Source organism: Lissotriton vulgaris, chromosome 9 (assembly GCF_964263255.1).
Source record: "Lissotriton vulgaris chromosome 9, aLisVul1.2, whole genome shotgun sequence".
NCBI lineage: Eukaryota > Metazoa > Chordata > Amphibia > Caudata > Salamandridae > Lissotriton > Lissotriton vulgaris.
Window position 1 is genome coordinate 476605528 of NC_141697.1, and position 17231 is coordinate 476622758.

The 17231-nt window shown below is 42.3% G+C and overlaps 1 protein-coding gene across 1 annotated transcript in view; it reads left to right on the top strand.

Annotated features, from left to right (window-relative positions):
- ESR2 (estrogen receptor 2) overlaps window positions 1–17231 on the top strand; it is an 826997-nt gene that overhangs the window by 431216 nt on the left and 378550 nt on the right. Inside the window, exon 5 of the mRNA XM_086936664.1 lies at window positions 13810–14112. Within this exon, the coding sequence (XP_086792790.1) occupies window positions 13810–14112 (303 nt within the window). The remainder of the gene's footprint in view (window positions 1–13809; window positions 14113–17231) is intronic.

Genomic DNA, 17231 nt, shown 5'->3' on the forward strand with positions numbered 1-17231 from the left:
AATTATTTTAATTGATTAATTGATTAATTAATTGATAATTTATGTATATTTTTAAGTAAATTATATGTTTTACTACTGGAGCGGGTTGTGGGTTTGTAGGGGAATAGGGTGGGAAGTAATTTATTTGTAATTAAATAATTATTTTTCAATGATTAATTTATTTTTTAATTCAATATTAATTGGCAATGAATTATTTTAATTGATTAATTGATTAATTAATTGATAATTTATGTATTTTTTTAATTAAATTATATGTTTTACTACTGGAGCGGGTTGTGGGTTTATAGGGGAATATGGTGGGAAGTAATTTATTTGTAATTAAATAATTCTTTTTTAATGATTTATTTATTTTGCTATTAAATATTAATTGGCAATGAATTATTTCAATTGATTAATAGAATAATTATTTGATAATTTATGTTTATTTTTAACTAAATTATATGTTTTACTACTGGAGCGGGTTGTGGGTTTATAGGGGAATAGGGTGGGAAGTAATTTAATTGTAATATTAATTAATTTTGGGTAAAGGAGTATTTTTAGTGTTCAGGGTCAGTTTTGGGTTTTTGGGTAAAGGGGTATTTTTAGTGTTCTGGGTCAGTTTTGGTTTTTGGGGTAAAGGGGTATTTTTAGGATTCAGGGTCAGTTTTCAGTTTTTCGGTAAAGGGGTATTTTTAGGGTTCAGGGTCAGTTTTCAGTTTTTGGGTAAAGGGGTATTTTTAGGGTTCAGGGTCAGTTTTCAGTTTTTGGGTAAAGGGGTATTTTTGGGGTTCAGGGTCAGTTTTCAGTTTTTGGGTAAAGGGGTATTTTTTGGGTTCAGGGTCAGTTTTCAGTTTTTGGGTAAAGGGGTATTTTTAGGGTTCAGGGTCAGTTTTAGGTTTTTGGGTAAAGGGGTATTTTTAGGGTTCAGGGTCAGTTTTCCCTACTGTTGCACCCACTGGAGTGGGAATAGTAATTATTGTTAAGTAAGTATATATTATATATGATTTTTAATTATTATTTTTTAAATTAAATATGTATTATTACATTTTTTACCATTATTACATATATTTAAATATGTTTAAGTAATTAATAAGTATTATTTACAGTATTTTTTATGTTATTTTAAATTTAATAAAAATCGATATATTTAACAACGATATTTTTTACATCAATATTATATTTTCTATATTTTGGTACTTACCATGTTGTACATAGGGCTTCGATATTTTTGCTATCGATATAATTACGCCGATATTTGTGTAGGTCGAAATTCTGTCTGTCGAAATTCTGTCATAGATCCGGCACAATAAGTGCTGCAGGTCCACTTGTAGCATTTAAAGGCCATGCGTACATGTCGTACCACTTTACTTGGGACTTATAAGTAAATTAAATGTGCCAATCAGGCACATGCTTAGGGAAGTGTATACAAGAACTTTAGCAGTGATTAGATTCCTAAGGCCAATGAAAACAAATTCCAGCAAAACAGGAGGAGTGAAGGCAAAGGTTTGGGGGAAGGCCACCCTGTGGCTGGCAGGGCTAACACCCATATTCACATGAGCTTGGCACCACCACTGATGGTGGACCCGCCACTTCCATAGAGAAAATCTCACATTCAGTGGATTTTCTCAAGTCTTTTTGGATGCTGCTAGCGAGAGTGGATATGCCTCACGCCTGAAGCAAGAAAGAGAAGACGTGTGTGGGGGTGTGGATTACTGCCAAAGATGGCGGGTGTATGATTTGAGCACTCCAGACCCGAGCCCTGGAATCCCCCTCTATTAACCAATTATAAGGGCATTGCAGGTGTTACAGCGTGCTGCGGGTGCCGACAGACTCTATACAACAACTGAGGTGACCTGGCGATTACTGAGTCCTGCTGCAAGGGCAGCCACCATGATTCTGGGGCCTGCAGCTAAGATCAAGACACCTGCTGTGTCAACAAGGGGGTGGTGTAGATGGCAATGTATATCCCCTGACTACCTGTTACAGCCTGTGGGGGTGGCTGTCCCTCAGATAGCACTACAGTGGAACCAGCAGAGTTTCGCAGAATGATCCACGAAGCGCCGATCGGCTCCGAGGTATGCGCAGGCTGCGGGCCGGAGTGTGCTGTGGGGCATGGGGCTGTACAGTGCCAGCAGCTTAGTTGCGATCCACTTGTCCCTCAGACCTTGGGAGCACACAGGCTTGTGGATGCCAGGTTTTTCGATCTGCTTAATCAGGTACTAGAAGCCACTCAGGTCAGCAACGCGGATTTCAACACAGATAGCTTATAATCTAATCCTTTTCTACTCTGACTTAACAACTACGGGTTTTGCAACTACCAACACGTTGCTAACAGCTGGCTTATTCTAAACGAATCTTCAGTACTCGGACATGGTCAGAGTCTTTATCTTGCCACAGAACATTTAGCTCCCGCTCTGCAAGCCTGATTTGCGCAACGTTTTTTAAACTCGTAACCGGATATATTTGAACTCAGCTATTGAGGATGTTTTTACCATAACTGGCTCACTGCTGTAAACGCCAATACCAGATTTCGGCACAAGGAGTGATATTATCGTTTAATAAGCCGTGCCTTCTGGAGCCCGCTCCTGCAAACCTTAATGGACGTGTAAGCGTTGCTTCCCCCCGGGAGGGGTGCCGCCGACCCCTGGATTATGGCTGGTCCCGCACTTTCTTGTGTGATCAATGGGATTTGGCGTGATCGTTGTCCCCCCTTGCCGCTCTTCTAGTTTCTCCCTCCAGGATGTAAATCTGCAAATAATGTTGCTTTCCGCTGCACGAGTCGATTGCTTTGGGTCCGGCAGGGCTAATTTATGTGCACTGGTCTTCCGCTGTTCACGGGCCCCTCGGGTCTGCATCTCCGTCGGTCCAGCTACTATGCAAGGCCCTGGTCTCAGCGCGACTTGCAGGCCGTATTTTTTACCTCGGTCCAGCGTCGTGGCCGTCTCACCCCCGGGAGCTCAGTTCAGCTTAGCCGTTATCGCAAGTAATGCGGATCACGGTCTTGTCAAATATTACCGTGTGGTGACAGGATTATTGAGCGGATTGATTTGGAGAATCCCCGTCGGTTATGGAGCTCTATTAAGCTGTGGCCATCTTGCTCAGCTGCTAGCCACGCCCTGGTCTCCTCTCTTTTAAAGTCAGGCGAGCCTCTGGATGAAATGCCCTATTACAGGCCTTTGCCATTCCACAACCCTAAATATAAAATCCCGAATCAGGTCCTGGCATGCTGGTTGCTCCCCCTGCTCCCACCGTTGATACAGGCTGATCATTGGGGTTTGTTGTGCTCCGTAATACCTCACTGAACATACAGCGCTTTTACCAGATCATAGATATTGTCCAAGGTCAATACCTGATGACCGGTAGCCTCTCGTTAGATCTTCGGCAGGCCTTTGATACCCTGGGGTGGGACTTCATATTTGCTGCCCTGACTCATTTTGGTATTCATTCCACCTATCTGTGCTGGGTTAAATGACTGTACACCTGTCCCACCGCACGGGCTCGAACGAGACCAAATATCTCCTTTCTATATCTAGTGTGACGTGGCACTAGAGAGAGATATCTTTGCTTTCCCCATTGCTCTTTGTTCTTGCACTGGAGCCTCTGACACAGATGATTCGGCAGGATGTTCATAGGTGGAGGATCCCCTAGGGTCCCACAATACATGTAGTATTCTTGTACGCTGATGACAGTGTATTGTATGTAAAGAATCTCGGTGTAGATCAGAATGAGATCTCCCAGTAGCTCTCCACATTTGGCAATTTCTCCAGTCTCCACCTAAACTTCAATAAGTCCTATGCCTTTTCATTTGTGGACACTTATAATGGGCATTCTCTGCCTTTTGGTGATGTAAATTGTCAAATCCCAGACATTCCGTTATTTAGGCATACAATATATTGGGAATCGCAATATTTATTAGTTCGGAATCTCTTGAGAATGACCTTGTTCCTCAAATCATCAAAGTGGCTTTCAGATTACTTTAACATTGTCAGTGGCGGGTTGACCGACTCTTGATAAAATGTTGCCCCAATTACTATCCCACTTTGTAAATTTACCGGTGCTTGTACCAGCCCAGGTTTTCAAATCTTTTAATACACTATTGATTGATTAGGTGTGAGGCACTGGACAGTGCAGTGTTAGTTTGATCAAGATGCAGTTGTCCTCCGATAAGGGAGTGATGGGCTCCCTGGATTTTAAAGCCTACTTCTAGGCTGGACAACTGCAATGGCTATTATATTTGCTGGTCAGCCATAATCTGACAGAGACTGGGTATAGAAACCCTATGCTTAATCAGGGTAAACTGCACTATCTGATCTGCCCAGGCTCCAATTCGCCATTGTATTATCCATTATCCAACACATTCCAATGACCACATGTATGGCAGATTTGATTTCCTTAACATTTTTTCCACCTGTACTGTCATTTCCAACAATTCCTGATTTCACTTACATGGCGCGAAGATTGGTAATTGTGCTCCTCTATACATCGCTATACAGTGGTGCATGTCTGTATGTGAAAATGCAATACAGTTTGTGTTTCAAAAAAATCATGTTTGATATACTTCATTGTGTAGGAGTGACAGAGAGACTCAAGTATCTCAATGAGTGAGATCTACTCCATGTTTTTCTTGACTGATTGAAATATGTGTGTTTCCTGTGATTCGATTATCTCAAAAGGTTGTGATGATGCACATAAATTGAGATAACATTTTCTTGATAGCCCACAATATGGTTTACATTTTCCCACAATATTAGTTTCATTTTTGACTGTAGATTGTGATGCGCCGACGCTGGCTGAAAGAACAGTTATGCACTGTATCTTCTAAATGCGGTGCATTCCTGCCTTTTTGAATTGGCGGAGGGCAGAACAGAAAAATGACTTGCGGTGCTGCCCTATGCCAGTTCCTAGTAAAAGAGGAACTATATTGAAAGTAGTGAGACAGAGAATTTTAAAGTTGCCTTCCCGTGAAGGGTAACAGTCCGAACACTGCAGTCTTAACCATGCGTGTTCCAACTACGCAAGCTCAATTTACGCTTGCCTTAACCAGGCATATGCGTGGTTAAGGCAGTGAGTGATCTAGCTGCTGGCTACTGCTGCTGTAGAGAAGGAAGAAGCAGGAAGACCCCAGGAAGAGATACAGTGACGTAAGTTGGGCTAGGGGGTAGTTTTCAGGGCTGAGGTGCTGGAGGGGGTCAGGGTAGCAATGTTCCCTCTAATTTTTTTAATCTATGTGTGGCAGAGTAAGGTCTCTGTGCGTTGCAACCAAGACTATGTGCGCTAAGACCCCGACCGTGTGTGTAGACCAGGGCTTTAAGTGGGATGAAAAAATAGGGGGTCTCTCAAAGGGTCATGACTGATGGAATTAAGGGCGTGGCTTAAAAGCCATTAAGCTAAACATCTGTGCTTAGCATAGTTTGCCATCTGACTGATATTTTGCTTCTTCTTTCATTGCACCCATTACACATACAAGAAGCCAGGACTATTGGCTTTGTAAATGGTTGTTTGTTGCATAAAGTTGTATATAGTATGGAAAATGCTTCCCACCTTGTGGTAGAGGTTGTAACATAATGCTCGAGCTGCCGATTTAGGAGATGGGTTTTGAGTCTCGGGTCTGATAAACATCCTGTGATTCTCAGCAAATCAATGAATCTCCCCATGCATAAAAATAAATAAATTAATAAATAATGTAAATCGCTCCAATACTTTTGGGTTGAGTTCACACTATATAAAACTTTTGGCATTTCTTTTCTAAATGCGGGGCTGATGGTTTGCCTTTTGAAAGAATTTATGTTAAAAGCAGCCCATGACGGACACTGTGATCAGGGGACCAACTAGACTGCCCCCATTGCCGAACTCCTGACACAGATCTTCTGCATGTGTTATTGGTCTGTCCCTTGTTATCTCCTATTGGGTAGATATCCGAACCACTTTATCGGAGTTGACTGAGTTGGAACACTGGCATACTGTGGAAGACTGTGCTCTGTGATAACATCCCAGACCCAAGGGCTCAGAGTGCTGGTGTTTCATGGATTTAGCACTTTTCCTAGCAAAGCCCCTCCTAACGAGACTATAGAAGTCTCCGGTTTCACCCCTTGTCTCCCAGTGGTGGGAGGAGGTGTTGAGGTGGGGAAAGACTGAAAGTGGCACCGTGAAAATAATAAGCACTATGGCTTTGCATGTTGCTCTACAGATTGTTACATAAACAAAAGGAATCCTACTCACAGTGGAAAAGGAAAGTGTCTACCACAAGTGTGGGGACACTCAGTGTTTTGTAAAATACCCCTCACACACCAACAGGCCCCTTGGTGTCATGCTTCATCATAGGGGTCTTCGCACCCCTCTAACGGGATGCGGCGTGCTGCGACCTACGACTACGTGGGAGCACTGAAAGTATGGACTATGTGTGGTGTGTGTGGTGGAAGTGGTTGGGGTATTTTGATGTGAGTGGTGGGATATAGTGAAGGTTTAAAAAGTACCTGGCTCATGGGTGTATAGGAAAAAACTTTATTCACAACCCCGGGCTGCTACTGTTAAAAGAAGTGCAGTGTGAGGTAATTATCTGTCGTGACTATGGACAGTACCTCTGGTGTGCGTCGACATGTTTCGGAGCATTTGCTCCTTCTTCAGGACGGGGGTACAACTTCCCCACCTTACTCACGTATCTCTATAGTTTGTGTAAATAACCAAAAGTGCAGGACTATTTACAGTGTTTTAATGCTAGATTAAGGCTATAATGTGCCTACAGCGGTTTATGACCATGCATTTGCATGACCTGAAAAGAGCAAAAAAGAAAAATGAATATGGTTACCCTGATTAGGGTGGCTCATACAGGTGCAGTCACCTGGAACACCATTGGCATATTAGCCCTGTAAAGGAAAATGACAGACAAGACACACAACATAGATAACACACATAAAGTTATTTGAAACACTTTGGTCATACTCATTGTTAAGAGTTGTCTTGCTTCATGAGCATTCAAGAACGTCTGGGGTTGATTGCTAATTTTGCAATCTAGATGGATAAAGAATCAGTTTTAGTATCTTGTACTCACTTTTTGGACGGGAAATGGTGTTTTGTTTACCCAATACTCACAGACTCGGGCCGAGTTTGCCTCCGTGCTACCCCACACGCTGCTCCGCTGGTAATGGCTGTGGATGCACGCCGTGTGGTATTTATGCTAAGATTCACTAATTGGTTTGGCAGTCATAGGCTAATTCTCAGATGCGCCTGATGCCCATATATTGATAATCCGTCCACTTAATGGTTAGTTGACACACCTTATATGGTATGTCCGGTTTAAGCAACTCAGCGTAAACACTCAGCCTCGGTGCGGTGTCAGTTGCTAGAAGCGCGCATGCGCAAAGTTTCTATGACGTGCGCACGTGTGTGGAAAGCGGCTATTCCAGCGTGTTGATCTCTAAGAGGCGCATGCGCGATTGGGAAGCGTCTGTACCAGTGCGTAGGTCTCTCGGATGCGCATGCGCGATTATTCTCTTAGTTGCGCATACGTTGTGGGGAAGGGGATTATTATAGCGACGCTAGTCACAGTGCAACGCGAGTGTACCCTAGTGATGGTACTAAATCGGTGGATTGTTGCAGCAATATGTTTGTGAGACTCTTATCTTTATTCACATAATCACAATGTGAGAACTGCCATTAAGCCTGCAGAGGGTACTGGGTAGTTGACCCAATTTACTGTAGGGGGCATTTTGGTTAGCTAGACAGCTGACCCCAAGGGACATCATCGTTCAGACCCTGGGTGTGTGTGCCCAGGTGGAACACCCATCGTTGCTCCTTTTGGAATAGACCTATTTCCGATGGCATGTGTTCGATTACAGTCCATTTTAAATCGTTCAAGTCAAGTCAAGTCAAGTCAAAGAATTTATATAGTGCACTACATACCCAGAGGGTCTCAAGGCGCTTAGGGAGGGGAGGAGGATTATTTGTCAAATATCCACGTTTTAAGTTGCTTTCTGAATGCTAGGTGGTTCTGGGTAAGGCGAAGGTGAGTGGGGAGTGAGTTCCATGTTTTAGCAGCCAGGTATGAGAAGGATCTGCCTCCCATGGTTGTCTTGTTGATGCGAGGTATAGTGGCGAGGGCTTGGCTGGAAGAGCGCAGTTGGCGGGAGGGGGTGTAGAAGGACAGTCGTGAGTTGAGGCATTCTGGTCCGATGTCGTAGAGTGATTTGTGTGCGTGGGTGAGCAGTCGGAAAGTGATCCTCTTGTTGACGGGTAGCCAGTGGAGGTCTCTCAGGTGACCAGAGATGTGTTCGTTACGCGGGATGTCTAATATGATCCTGGCTGAGGCGTTTTGGATTCGTTGGAGTTTCTTCTGGAGTTTAGCGGTAGTACCTGCGTAGAGGGTGTTTCCGTAGTCCAGTCGGCTCGTGACCAGAGCATGGGTGACTGTTTTTCTGGTCTCGGTGGGGATCCAACGAAATGTTTTTTTGAGCATGCGAAGAATGTTGAAGCAGGATGAGGATACGGCGCTGACTTGTCTATTCATTGAAAGTGAAGAATCCAGGATAATGCCTAGGTTCCGTGCGTGGTCTGTCGGGATGGGTGCTTTTCCAAGGGCTTCCGGCCACCAAGAGTCGTCCCATGCAGAGGGGGATGTACCTAAGATGAGGACTTCAGTTTTATCTGAATTCAGTTTCAGACGGCTGTGTTTCATCCATTCGGCAACTTCTTTCATTCCTTCGTGTAGGTTAGTTTTGGCAGTGTTGGGGTCATTGGTGAGAGAAAGGATCAGTTGAGTGTCATCCGCGTAAGAGATGATGTTGAGGTTGTGTTGCTTTTTCAAGTAATGACTGGCCATTTTTGTTGTGGACTTCTTGCAGCGGACGTTGCTTTTATGTTCACCCACTCTCGTTTTTACAGGCCTCGTGGTCATGCCCACCTATTCCAAACCACATGGGCATGTGATCATGTACACAACATTCTTAGTATTGCAATTTGTGAATTGTCGTTGCTCCCAGGTTGTGCCATTTCTGAATGTCAAGGTGTTGCTTTTCTGCGTGAGATGACAACTACTGCAATTGCCACAGGGAAAATGTCCCTGTATCCCAATTGTGGTCTGCCTCGTTGTGCTATTTGGTTTGGGTCTGGTGTGAACCAGTATACACATTGTGCCTGATGTCCATGGGCTCGTTTGTCCCACTAGTCTTGTCCCCACATGGATGTCTCCACTCACTTGCATATTATATATGAATATTGTGACGATGTGAGGTTTGGGGGTGGGGAGGGATGAGGTTGATTGTTTATGTTTGAAGATTATTTTAAACACATTCCAATGACCACATGTATGGCAGATTTGATTTCCTTGACATTTCTTCCACCTGTACTGTCATTTCCAACAATTGCTGCTTTCACTCACATGGCGCGGAGATTGGTAACTGTGCTCCTCTATACATCGCTATACAGTGGTGCATGTCTGTATGTGAAAATGCAATAAAGTTTGTGTTTAAAAAAATTCATGTTTGATATATTTCATAGTGTAGGAGTGACAGAGAGACACAAGTATCTCAATGAGTAAGATCTGCTCTATGTTTTTCTTGACTGATTGAAATATGTGTATTTCCTGTGATTCAATTATCTCAAAAGGTTGTGTTGATGCACATAAATTCAGATAACATTTTCCTGGTAGCCAACAATATGGTTTACATTCTCCTACAATATTAGTTTAATTGTTGACTGTAGATTGTGATGCGCCGACGCTGGCTGAAAGACCAGGTATGTTTTACAATGTATCTTCTAAATGCAGTGCATTCCTACTTTTTTGAATTGGCGGAGGGCAGCACCGAAAAATGACTTGTGGTGCTGCCCTATGCCAGTTCCTAGTAAATGAAGAAATATATTGAAAGTAGTGCATATTGAAAGTAGTGAGACAGAGAATTTTAAAGTTGTCTTCCCGTGAAGGGTAACAGTCCGAACACTGCAGTCTTAACCATGCGTGTTCCAACTACGCAAGCTCAACCACGCTTGCCTTAACCAGGCATATGCGTGGTTAAGGCAGTGAGTGATCTAGCTGCTGGCTACTGCTGCTGTGGGGAAGGCAGATTCAGAAAAGGGGGTGGTGATGGACAGAGTATCTGAATTAAGCAGAACACTCCTACCCAGTCCAAAGATCAGGGCTTGATCCATCACCGTGGGGAAGGCAGAAGCAGGAAGACACCAGGAAGAGATGGGGTGACGTAAGTTGGGCTAGGGGGTAGTTTTCAGGGCGGGGTGCCGGAGGGGGTCGGGTAGCAATGTTCTCTCTTATTTTTTTTAATCTATGTGTGGAAGAGTAAGGTCTCTGTGTGCTGCAGCCAAGGCTACGTGCGCCAAGAACCTGACCGTATGTGTAGACCAGGGCTTTAAGTGGGATGAAAAACCAGGGGGTCTCTCAAAGGGGCATGGCTGATGGAATTAAGGGCGTGGCTTAAAAGCAATTAAGCTAAACATCTGTGCTTAGCATAGTTTGCCATCTGACTGATATTTTGCTTCTTCTGTCATTGCACCCAGATATATCATACAAGTAACACTACACCTACAAGAAGCCAGGACTATTGGCTTTCTCAATGGTTGTTTGTTGCATAAAGTTGTATATAGTATGGAAAATGCTTCTGACCTTGTGGTAGAGGTTGTAACATAATGCTCGAGCTGCTGATTTAGGAGATGGGTTTTGAGTCTCGGGTCTGATAAACATCCTGTGATTCTCAGCAAATCAATGAATCTCCCCATGCATAAAAATAAATAAATTAATAAATCATGTAAATCGCTCCAATACTTTTGGGTTGAGTTCACACTATATAAAACTTGCAGCATTTTTTTTCTAAATGTGAGGCAGATGGTTAGCCTTTTGAAAGAATTTATTTTAAAAACAGCCCATGACAGACGCTGTGATCAGAGGAGCAACTAGACCCGAACTTCGGGGGGGGGGGGTGCTAAGACTCCCAGCCATGTGTGGCCCTAGCACTGGCAGCACTCTGTGCAGAAGTCTTTTTTGTCACCCTCCCCCATTTCCTCCATGAATTCCCTCACTACCACTCACCAACAATGCACCTCATCTCTCTATAGCACCTTTCTGACAAACATTTAATTTTTTTATTTCGCTGCTCCTAGTTTACTCACACTCAGTTCTGTGATCTGCATGGTACACACGTTCTTTGTAGAAGGCACATTAACCCTCTGAACTATGTGGGTGGCAGGAGTGCCCATGTGAGTGTATGGTGAGTGATGCAACAGTGTGAGAGTAGGGTAAGAGGAGTGACTGCAGGGTGAGTAAGGTGACAATATGTATTTGGGTGCGTATGTAAGTGCTGAGTGGGGCAAATAAATGTATGGTTAGTGATGGGTTTGTTTGAGTGAGATTGCAGATTGAGCAGTGAGGATTACAGGTGAGTGAAGTATCACATGAGTGCAGGGTGAGTAGTGTGCTTGTGTGACTGCAGGGCAAAGTACAGGGTGAACAGCACAAGTGTATTGTGAGTGCAGAGTGATCACTGAGTGCAGGGTGAGCCAGTGCTGGGTGTGAGAGCATGGTGATGAGTGTGATTGCATTGTGATCAGTGTGAGTGCAGGGTGAGCAGGAAAGTGAAGGGAAAAAATGAGGAATGAGTTGTCTGAATGCAGGGTGCATTCTCAGACACTTGAAGTAACTCAGCTAGTTATTGACAGCGGCTTAGGGTTTCAGATATAAGTTAAACTATTGCTATTATGGCATTAATCAGGGATCTAGGTTGGAGGAAACAAATAATGTGCTGATCCTGCAACAAACTTTCAGTCTTATTAAGGTGGTCAGCTCATTATTTTGATGTCCCAGACGGTACAAAAATAAGCAGTCACCTAAAGTAGTATTTTCAGCACTTATCTGTGCATACTTTGAATAGCAAATATAAATAGAAAGCACTTTTAATTGTGTTCTAGGGCTGCCTGAATGAACAAAGAAAGAAAAGTCACATTATAAATGAATACATAGTTTTTTATTTATAACCCTATTTAGTGTCAAGGCGAGGTACTTGCAGGCTCTTTAAACAACACATGACTGGCATTTTTGTTTTGGCAACCCTACTTGATATGCCTTTTCATGAAATGCATTCTCAAACTATGGCAGTAAATGTAAAATACAAATGTAAGAAATAGTCACGGTGGGGGCCCAGGGGATATTGAAACCAGAAAAAATAAACTAAGCCTCAGTAACCAGTTTACAAAGGTATGTAAATATGCAAATGGTCTTTAAAGACCTGTGAAAAACGAGGGTGTGCCGAAGTAAAGACTACAGACAATGTCCAACTCGAGCCGCAGCAGCCCGGGCTGCGACACACGACCGGAGGGTGGGGGGGTTTCTGTCGCGCTTTTAGCCCTATGGGCGTTGCAGTAAGTTTAAAAGCACAACGTGTGCTTTCAGGATCCAGGATCATCTGAAAGCACACATTGTGCTTTTTAACTTGCTGCATTTCTTATCTTAATGCAGCACGGCTGCGGGGCTGATTGTGTGCCTTTTGAAAGTATTTATGTTCATCACGGCTCCCATCAAGGGCTGCATTTAACATAAATACTTTCAAAAGGCACACAATCAGCCCCACAGCCGAGCTCTATTTAGAAAAGAAATGCATCAAGTTTAAAAGCACGATCATGTGCTTTCAGGTGATTCTTAAAACACACCTTGTGTTTGTAGACTTGCTGCATTTCTTTTCTAAATAAAGCAATAAAGCACAGCTGTGGGGCTGATTATTTGCCTTTGAAAGTATTTGTGTTAAATGAAGCCCTTGGTGGCCGCTGTGATCAACATAAATACTTTCCAAAGGCCCACAATCAGCCCACAGCTGCACTTTAATTAGAAAAGAAAGGCAGTAAGTGCATGAGCATTTTCTGCCTTTTGTCGCAGGAACGCTCTCCCGGGATGTGCTGTGTGCTGCAGACACAGCACTGCGTGCTCTGGAGAGCAGAGGTGCGCGTGGGGTGGGGGTGGGTCGAGGTAATGCATGTAATGGGGCAGGGTTTCCAGCCTTAGGGTAGGGGCAGGGGAATGGGTATACAGGGTAGGTTTAGGGACAACGCAGGGGGTGGGGGTGTCAGGGTAGTGTTTGTAAAGGTGAAGGGATTTAGTGACAACTTGGGGGGTGAGGGGGTGGAGGAGTACCAACCGTAGCCACACAAGCCCCTTTACCATTCATGCCTATGCCACGAAATTGTGTGGTAAAAGCATGTGTGGTAGAGGAATGTGTGCTTAAGATGCACGCATTGTTTAACAATGTGTGCCTTTATCATACAACCACCTGTGAGTTATATCGCAATATGTTTTACAATCCAACCAGATGTCAATAAACACAGCGACATTTTGGAATCCTTATTATTGGTGATTGTAGATGAAGAAATATGATGTAAGAGATCTAGATTTTGTTTTGACAGGACATCCACCTTCATGAGGTTGCCATTTGGAAATGCCTAATTTGGGTGAGAGGGTGTTGACCATTCATAACACAATCCAACGATCATGACTCCTGCTGTACCACAGTCACTACTGGCATTCTGAGACTCAAGCACTAAGAAATTAAAAACATCTGACTAACTAAATGAAGCAGCCTGTTCCATATGATAATGTTTCTTTGATACCTTCCTCTAAGGAATTATAGCACTGGACAATAGGGGCTAAGCTGTAATTGAGACTGTTTAATATTTTCTGTCTGCTAAAGTTAAGCATTTCTTTCATGTGAAGACAATGATTAAAAATAACTATTGTTAGATACAAGTTAAAACATATCATAGTCTATTCTCCAGGATCCTTGAATTATTTGAAAAGTAGAAATGGTTATAAGGAGAACAAGCTAAGTATGTTTTGTTATGCAGGTACGAGACGGGAGCGGTGTGGTTATCGCATCGTACGGCATCGACGCCATTCAGAAGATCAACTGCATTGCATCGCCAAGTCCAAAAAGAGCATTGAAAACGGATCCCGGGTCAAAGACATTGCTACTAGTGTCCTTAGTCCAGAGCACTTTGTTTTGACACTAGTAGAAGCTGAACCACCAAATATACTGCTAATGAACAGCCCAGCCAAGCCATTCACTGAAGCATCCATGATGATGTCACTAACAAAACTTGCTGACAAAGAACTGGTCCATATGATTGGCTGGGCCAAGAAAATACCTGGTATGTATGATCATTAACTAACTAATTTCTTCATGTAAAAAAGTATTGAAAAGGGATGAACATCTGATTTATCCAGCTGCTCTTTTTCCATTTCCAGATGTATGGAATAATTTGTTGTTGTGATAGGAAGATTACTAGGTACACAATGACAGCAGTGAACATTAGACCAGCGAGTAAAAATGCGGCAAAAGACTTCGCTCTGTCACCTTCTGACAGATTCTGAAACATACAACATCCAGCTTAGAGCTCTAAACTAATGCAAGCCAGGTGTAAGCGATCTGTTGACGGTGATACAGTGAATTCTTTTGCTACATTTTGTACTCGCTCCTGGCTTAATCCACCTAAGAGTGATATAAGGTGGGGTATCCTGAAAGTGACAAGAGGTTGAGATTAGTACTACCTTGATTTTAGTTCTGATGATGATCCTGTCTCTTTTTAATTTTTTTTTATTTTTTATTGAAGTCTTGGATAATCTAAGCAAAAACATACGCTAACATATCATGTGCTAGCCATAATATACAGATACCACAACAAATTCAGAAGCCACACATAAGGCCATCTCATGAAGGTAAAACACTGAAAAAAGAACAAACCAACATAATCAATTTGAATCAATTAAAATCTAAATACGAACCCCAGATTTTCTCAAATTTATGAGTCGCCCCAACTCTTTGAGCATACAAATGTTCGCTATTTCTGACTTTTTGCATTTTATAGCACCATTCATGTAAATTAGGGCAATATTGTGAACGCCAGTTCTGAAGAATTAGCGGTCTTGCTACAGCCATAGCTATATATATTAGTTTAACTAGTTGCCCATCTAACATCAATTCAGGATCAAATCCAAACAAAATCAATTTAACATTAACCGAAATTGATATTTTACACTGGTTTTGTATAAATGCAAATATTTCTTCCCAAAAAGGTACAATTTTAGAACATTGAGCAACAACATGAGACCAATTAGCAGGGTTATAATGCAGACACCTATAACAATTGGAAGAGCAATTAGGATACATTTTACTAACTGTTGCCGGAGTGAAATACAGAAGCCATTTACTAAAAAACAGCATTCTGTGCCAGTTGGCACCTTTTAATACGGAAAAATTCAGTTCATTAATTCTCTTCCATATAGCAGGGGTTAATACCATATTTTCCTGCCCTTGCCACTTATTGATTGCTTTGAGACTTAAGTCCGGGTCCCTATTCGCGGTTAAGCATCGTTTCCACTCCCCCGGCTTTCTTTCACGTATTAAAAAAAATAATTCATTGAATAACGGAGCAGGGGAAAAAAGGAGTGAAGGGTCTAATTGGGTCAAAACTCCATAAATCAACTGATACGATCCCAGCAATAAGAAATGACCTTGAACCAGGTATGACATATCAGACATCCTAATCAAAGCGCCATATTCCATATAATCGCTTAACTTCTTAAACCCTATCCTCTGCCATTTTTCTAGCAGATCCATGCTAATATCCACTCCGAAAAATGAGAAAGCCGAGCTGAGGGAAGAGGATGTATTGAGAAAAGAAAGGGAGTATCTCTTTAGGAGTGCTGAACGTCTCTTAAAAAACCAGTGCAGCACCTTATACCTGACTGTTTTTGGTGATTTAAATAATTTAAGCGGGAGGGAATCTGGGTTTCTTCACAAATCAACTCAATGAAAAAATTAATAAAATTTGCTGATTGTTATCCTTGAATCTGGTCATGAATTGAGCCAAATATGCATTATAATAGTCTTTAAGATTGGGAAGGGCCAGCCCACCTTGTCCCATATCTTCGAATAAAGTATTCAAGGCAATACGAGGCGTCTTTTTTCCCAAATAAAGGAGGAAAACAAGGATTCAGCTTTGGAGAAGAATGATCCCGGCAGAGCACAAGGTATGGTTGAAAATAAAAAATTAAATAAAGGAAGGACCTACATCTTAATTAGTGCAACACGACCAATAATAGTTCATGGTAAAGGATTCCATCTTTCAAACATTGCTCGTACCTTCTGTAACAATGGTACGAAATTCAAACTGTAAAGATCTGAAACTGAGGGAGAGAACATAACCCCCAAATATCTTTTCGGTTTGTTATTAATGCATGATCTTAAATCAGGGTGAATTACAGGATTAATGCCCCCGCAAACTAGGATTTCGTTTTTTTTTTGTTTATCCGATAGCCCCCCAACGCCTCAAACTCTTCAAAAATTTGAAGTGCATGAGATTGACATTGCATTTCCGGCTTAATTAACAAAATGATATCGTCTGCGTAAAGTTTGACTTTAGGCATCAAATTAATAGGGGGAATAAAAGAGGAGCTTTCCTGATTGCAGTTGCTAAGGGTTCAATGAAGAAAGCAAATAATACCGGAGACAGTGGACAACCTTGTCTAGTACCGCGTTTAACCGATACTAGCCCCACAGACTCGGCATTAATTATAATATTAGCCCTAGCCCCTGAATAAAGACTCCGAATCAAATTTATAATTACCTTTGGGATAGCAAAGTGCTGTAAAATAATAAAAAGTGTCTCCCATACCACCAAATCAAAAGCTTTTTCGGCATCAAATAATAAAATTAAAGCGGGGACCTTACGTGACTCAAAAAAATCTAAATCCTCTGTTAAAAAATGAGTGTTAGTCAACAGTTGCCTGCCGGCAACAAAGCCATTCTGGTCTGCGTGAATCAAATCTGAAGAAAAAGAGTTAAATCGTGTAGATAATAATTTAGTGGTAATTTTGTAATCTGTGTTCAGTAGCGTGATGGGTCTATAAGAATTCGGATCGTTGGGGGGTTTACCCTTTTTAAGAAAACCTACTACTGTTCCTTCCCTGAAAGAATCCGGGACATATCCACCAGACAACATAAAGTTTAATAATTGAACTAAAAAATCTGAGAAGGAACTAAAAAAACTTTTAAAAAACTCTGAGGGAAACCCATCCGGGCCGGCCGCTTTCCCTAGTGGAAGCTGTTGTCCAACTTTCTCTACTTCCTCTCTAGTAAATGTAGTTGCCATGCTAACTTGATCTACAGGGGAAAGAGTGGGAAGAGAGTACTTTTCCAGATAATTCAATAATTTTTGATGATCTATCGTCGATTGAGTGTTATAGATCCTTTTATAGTGTGCGACCA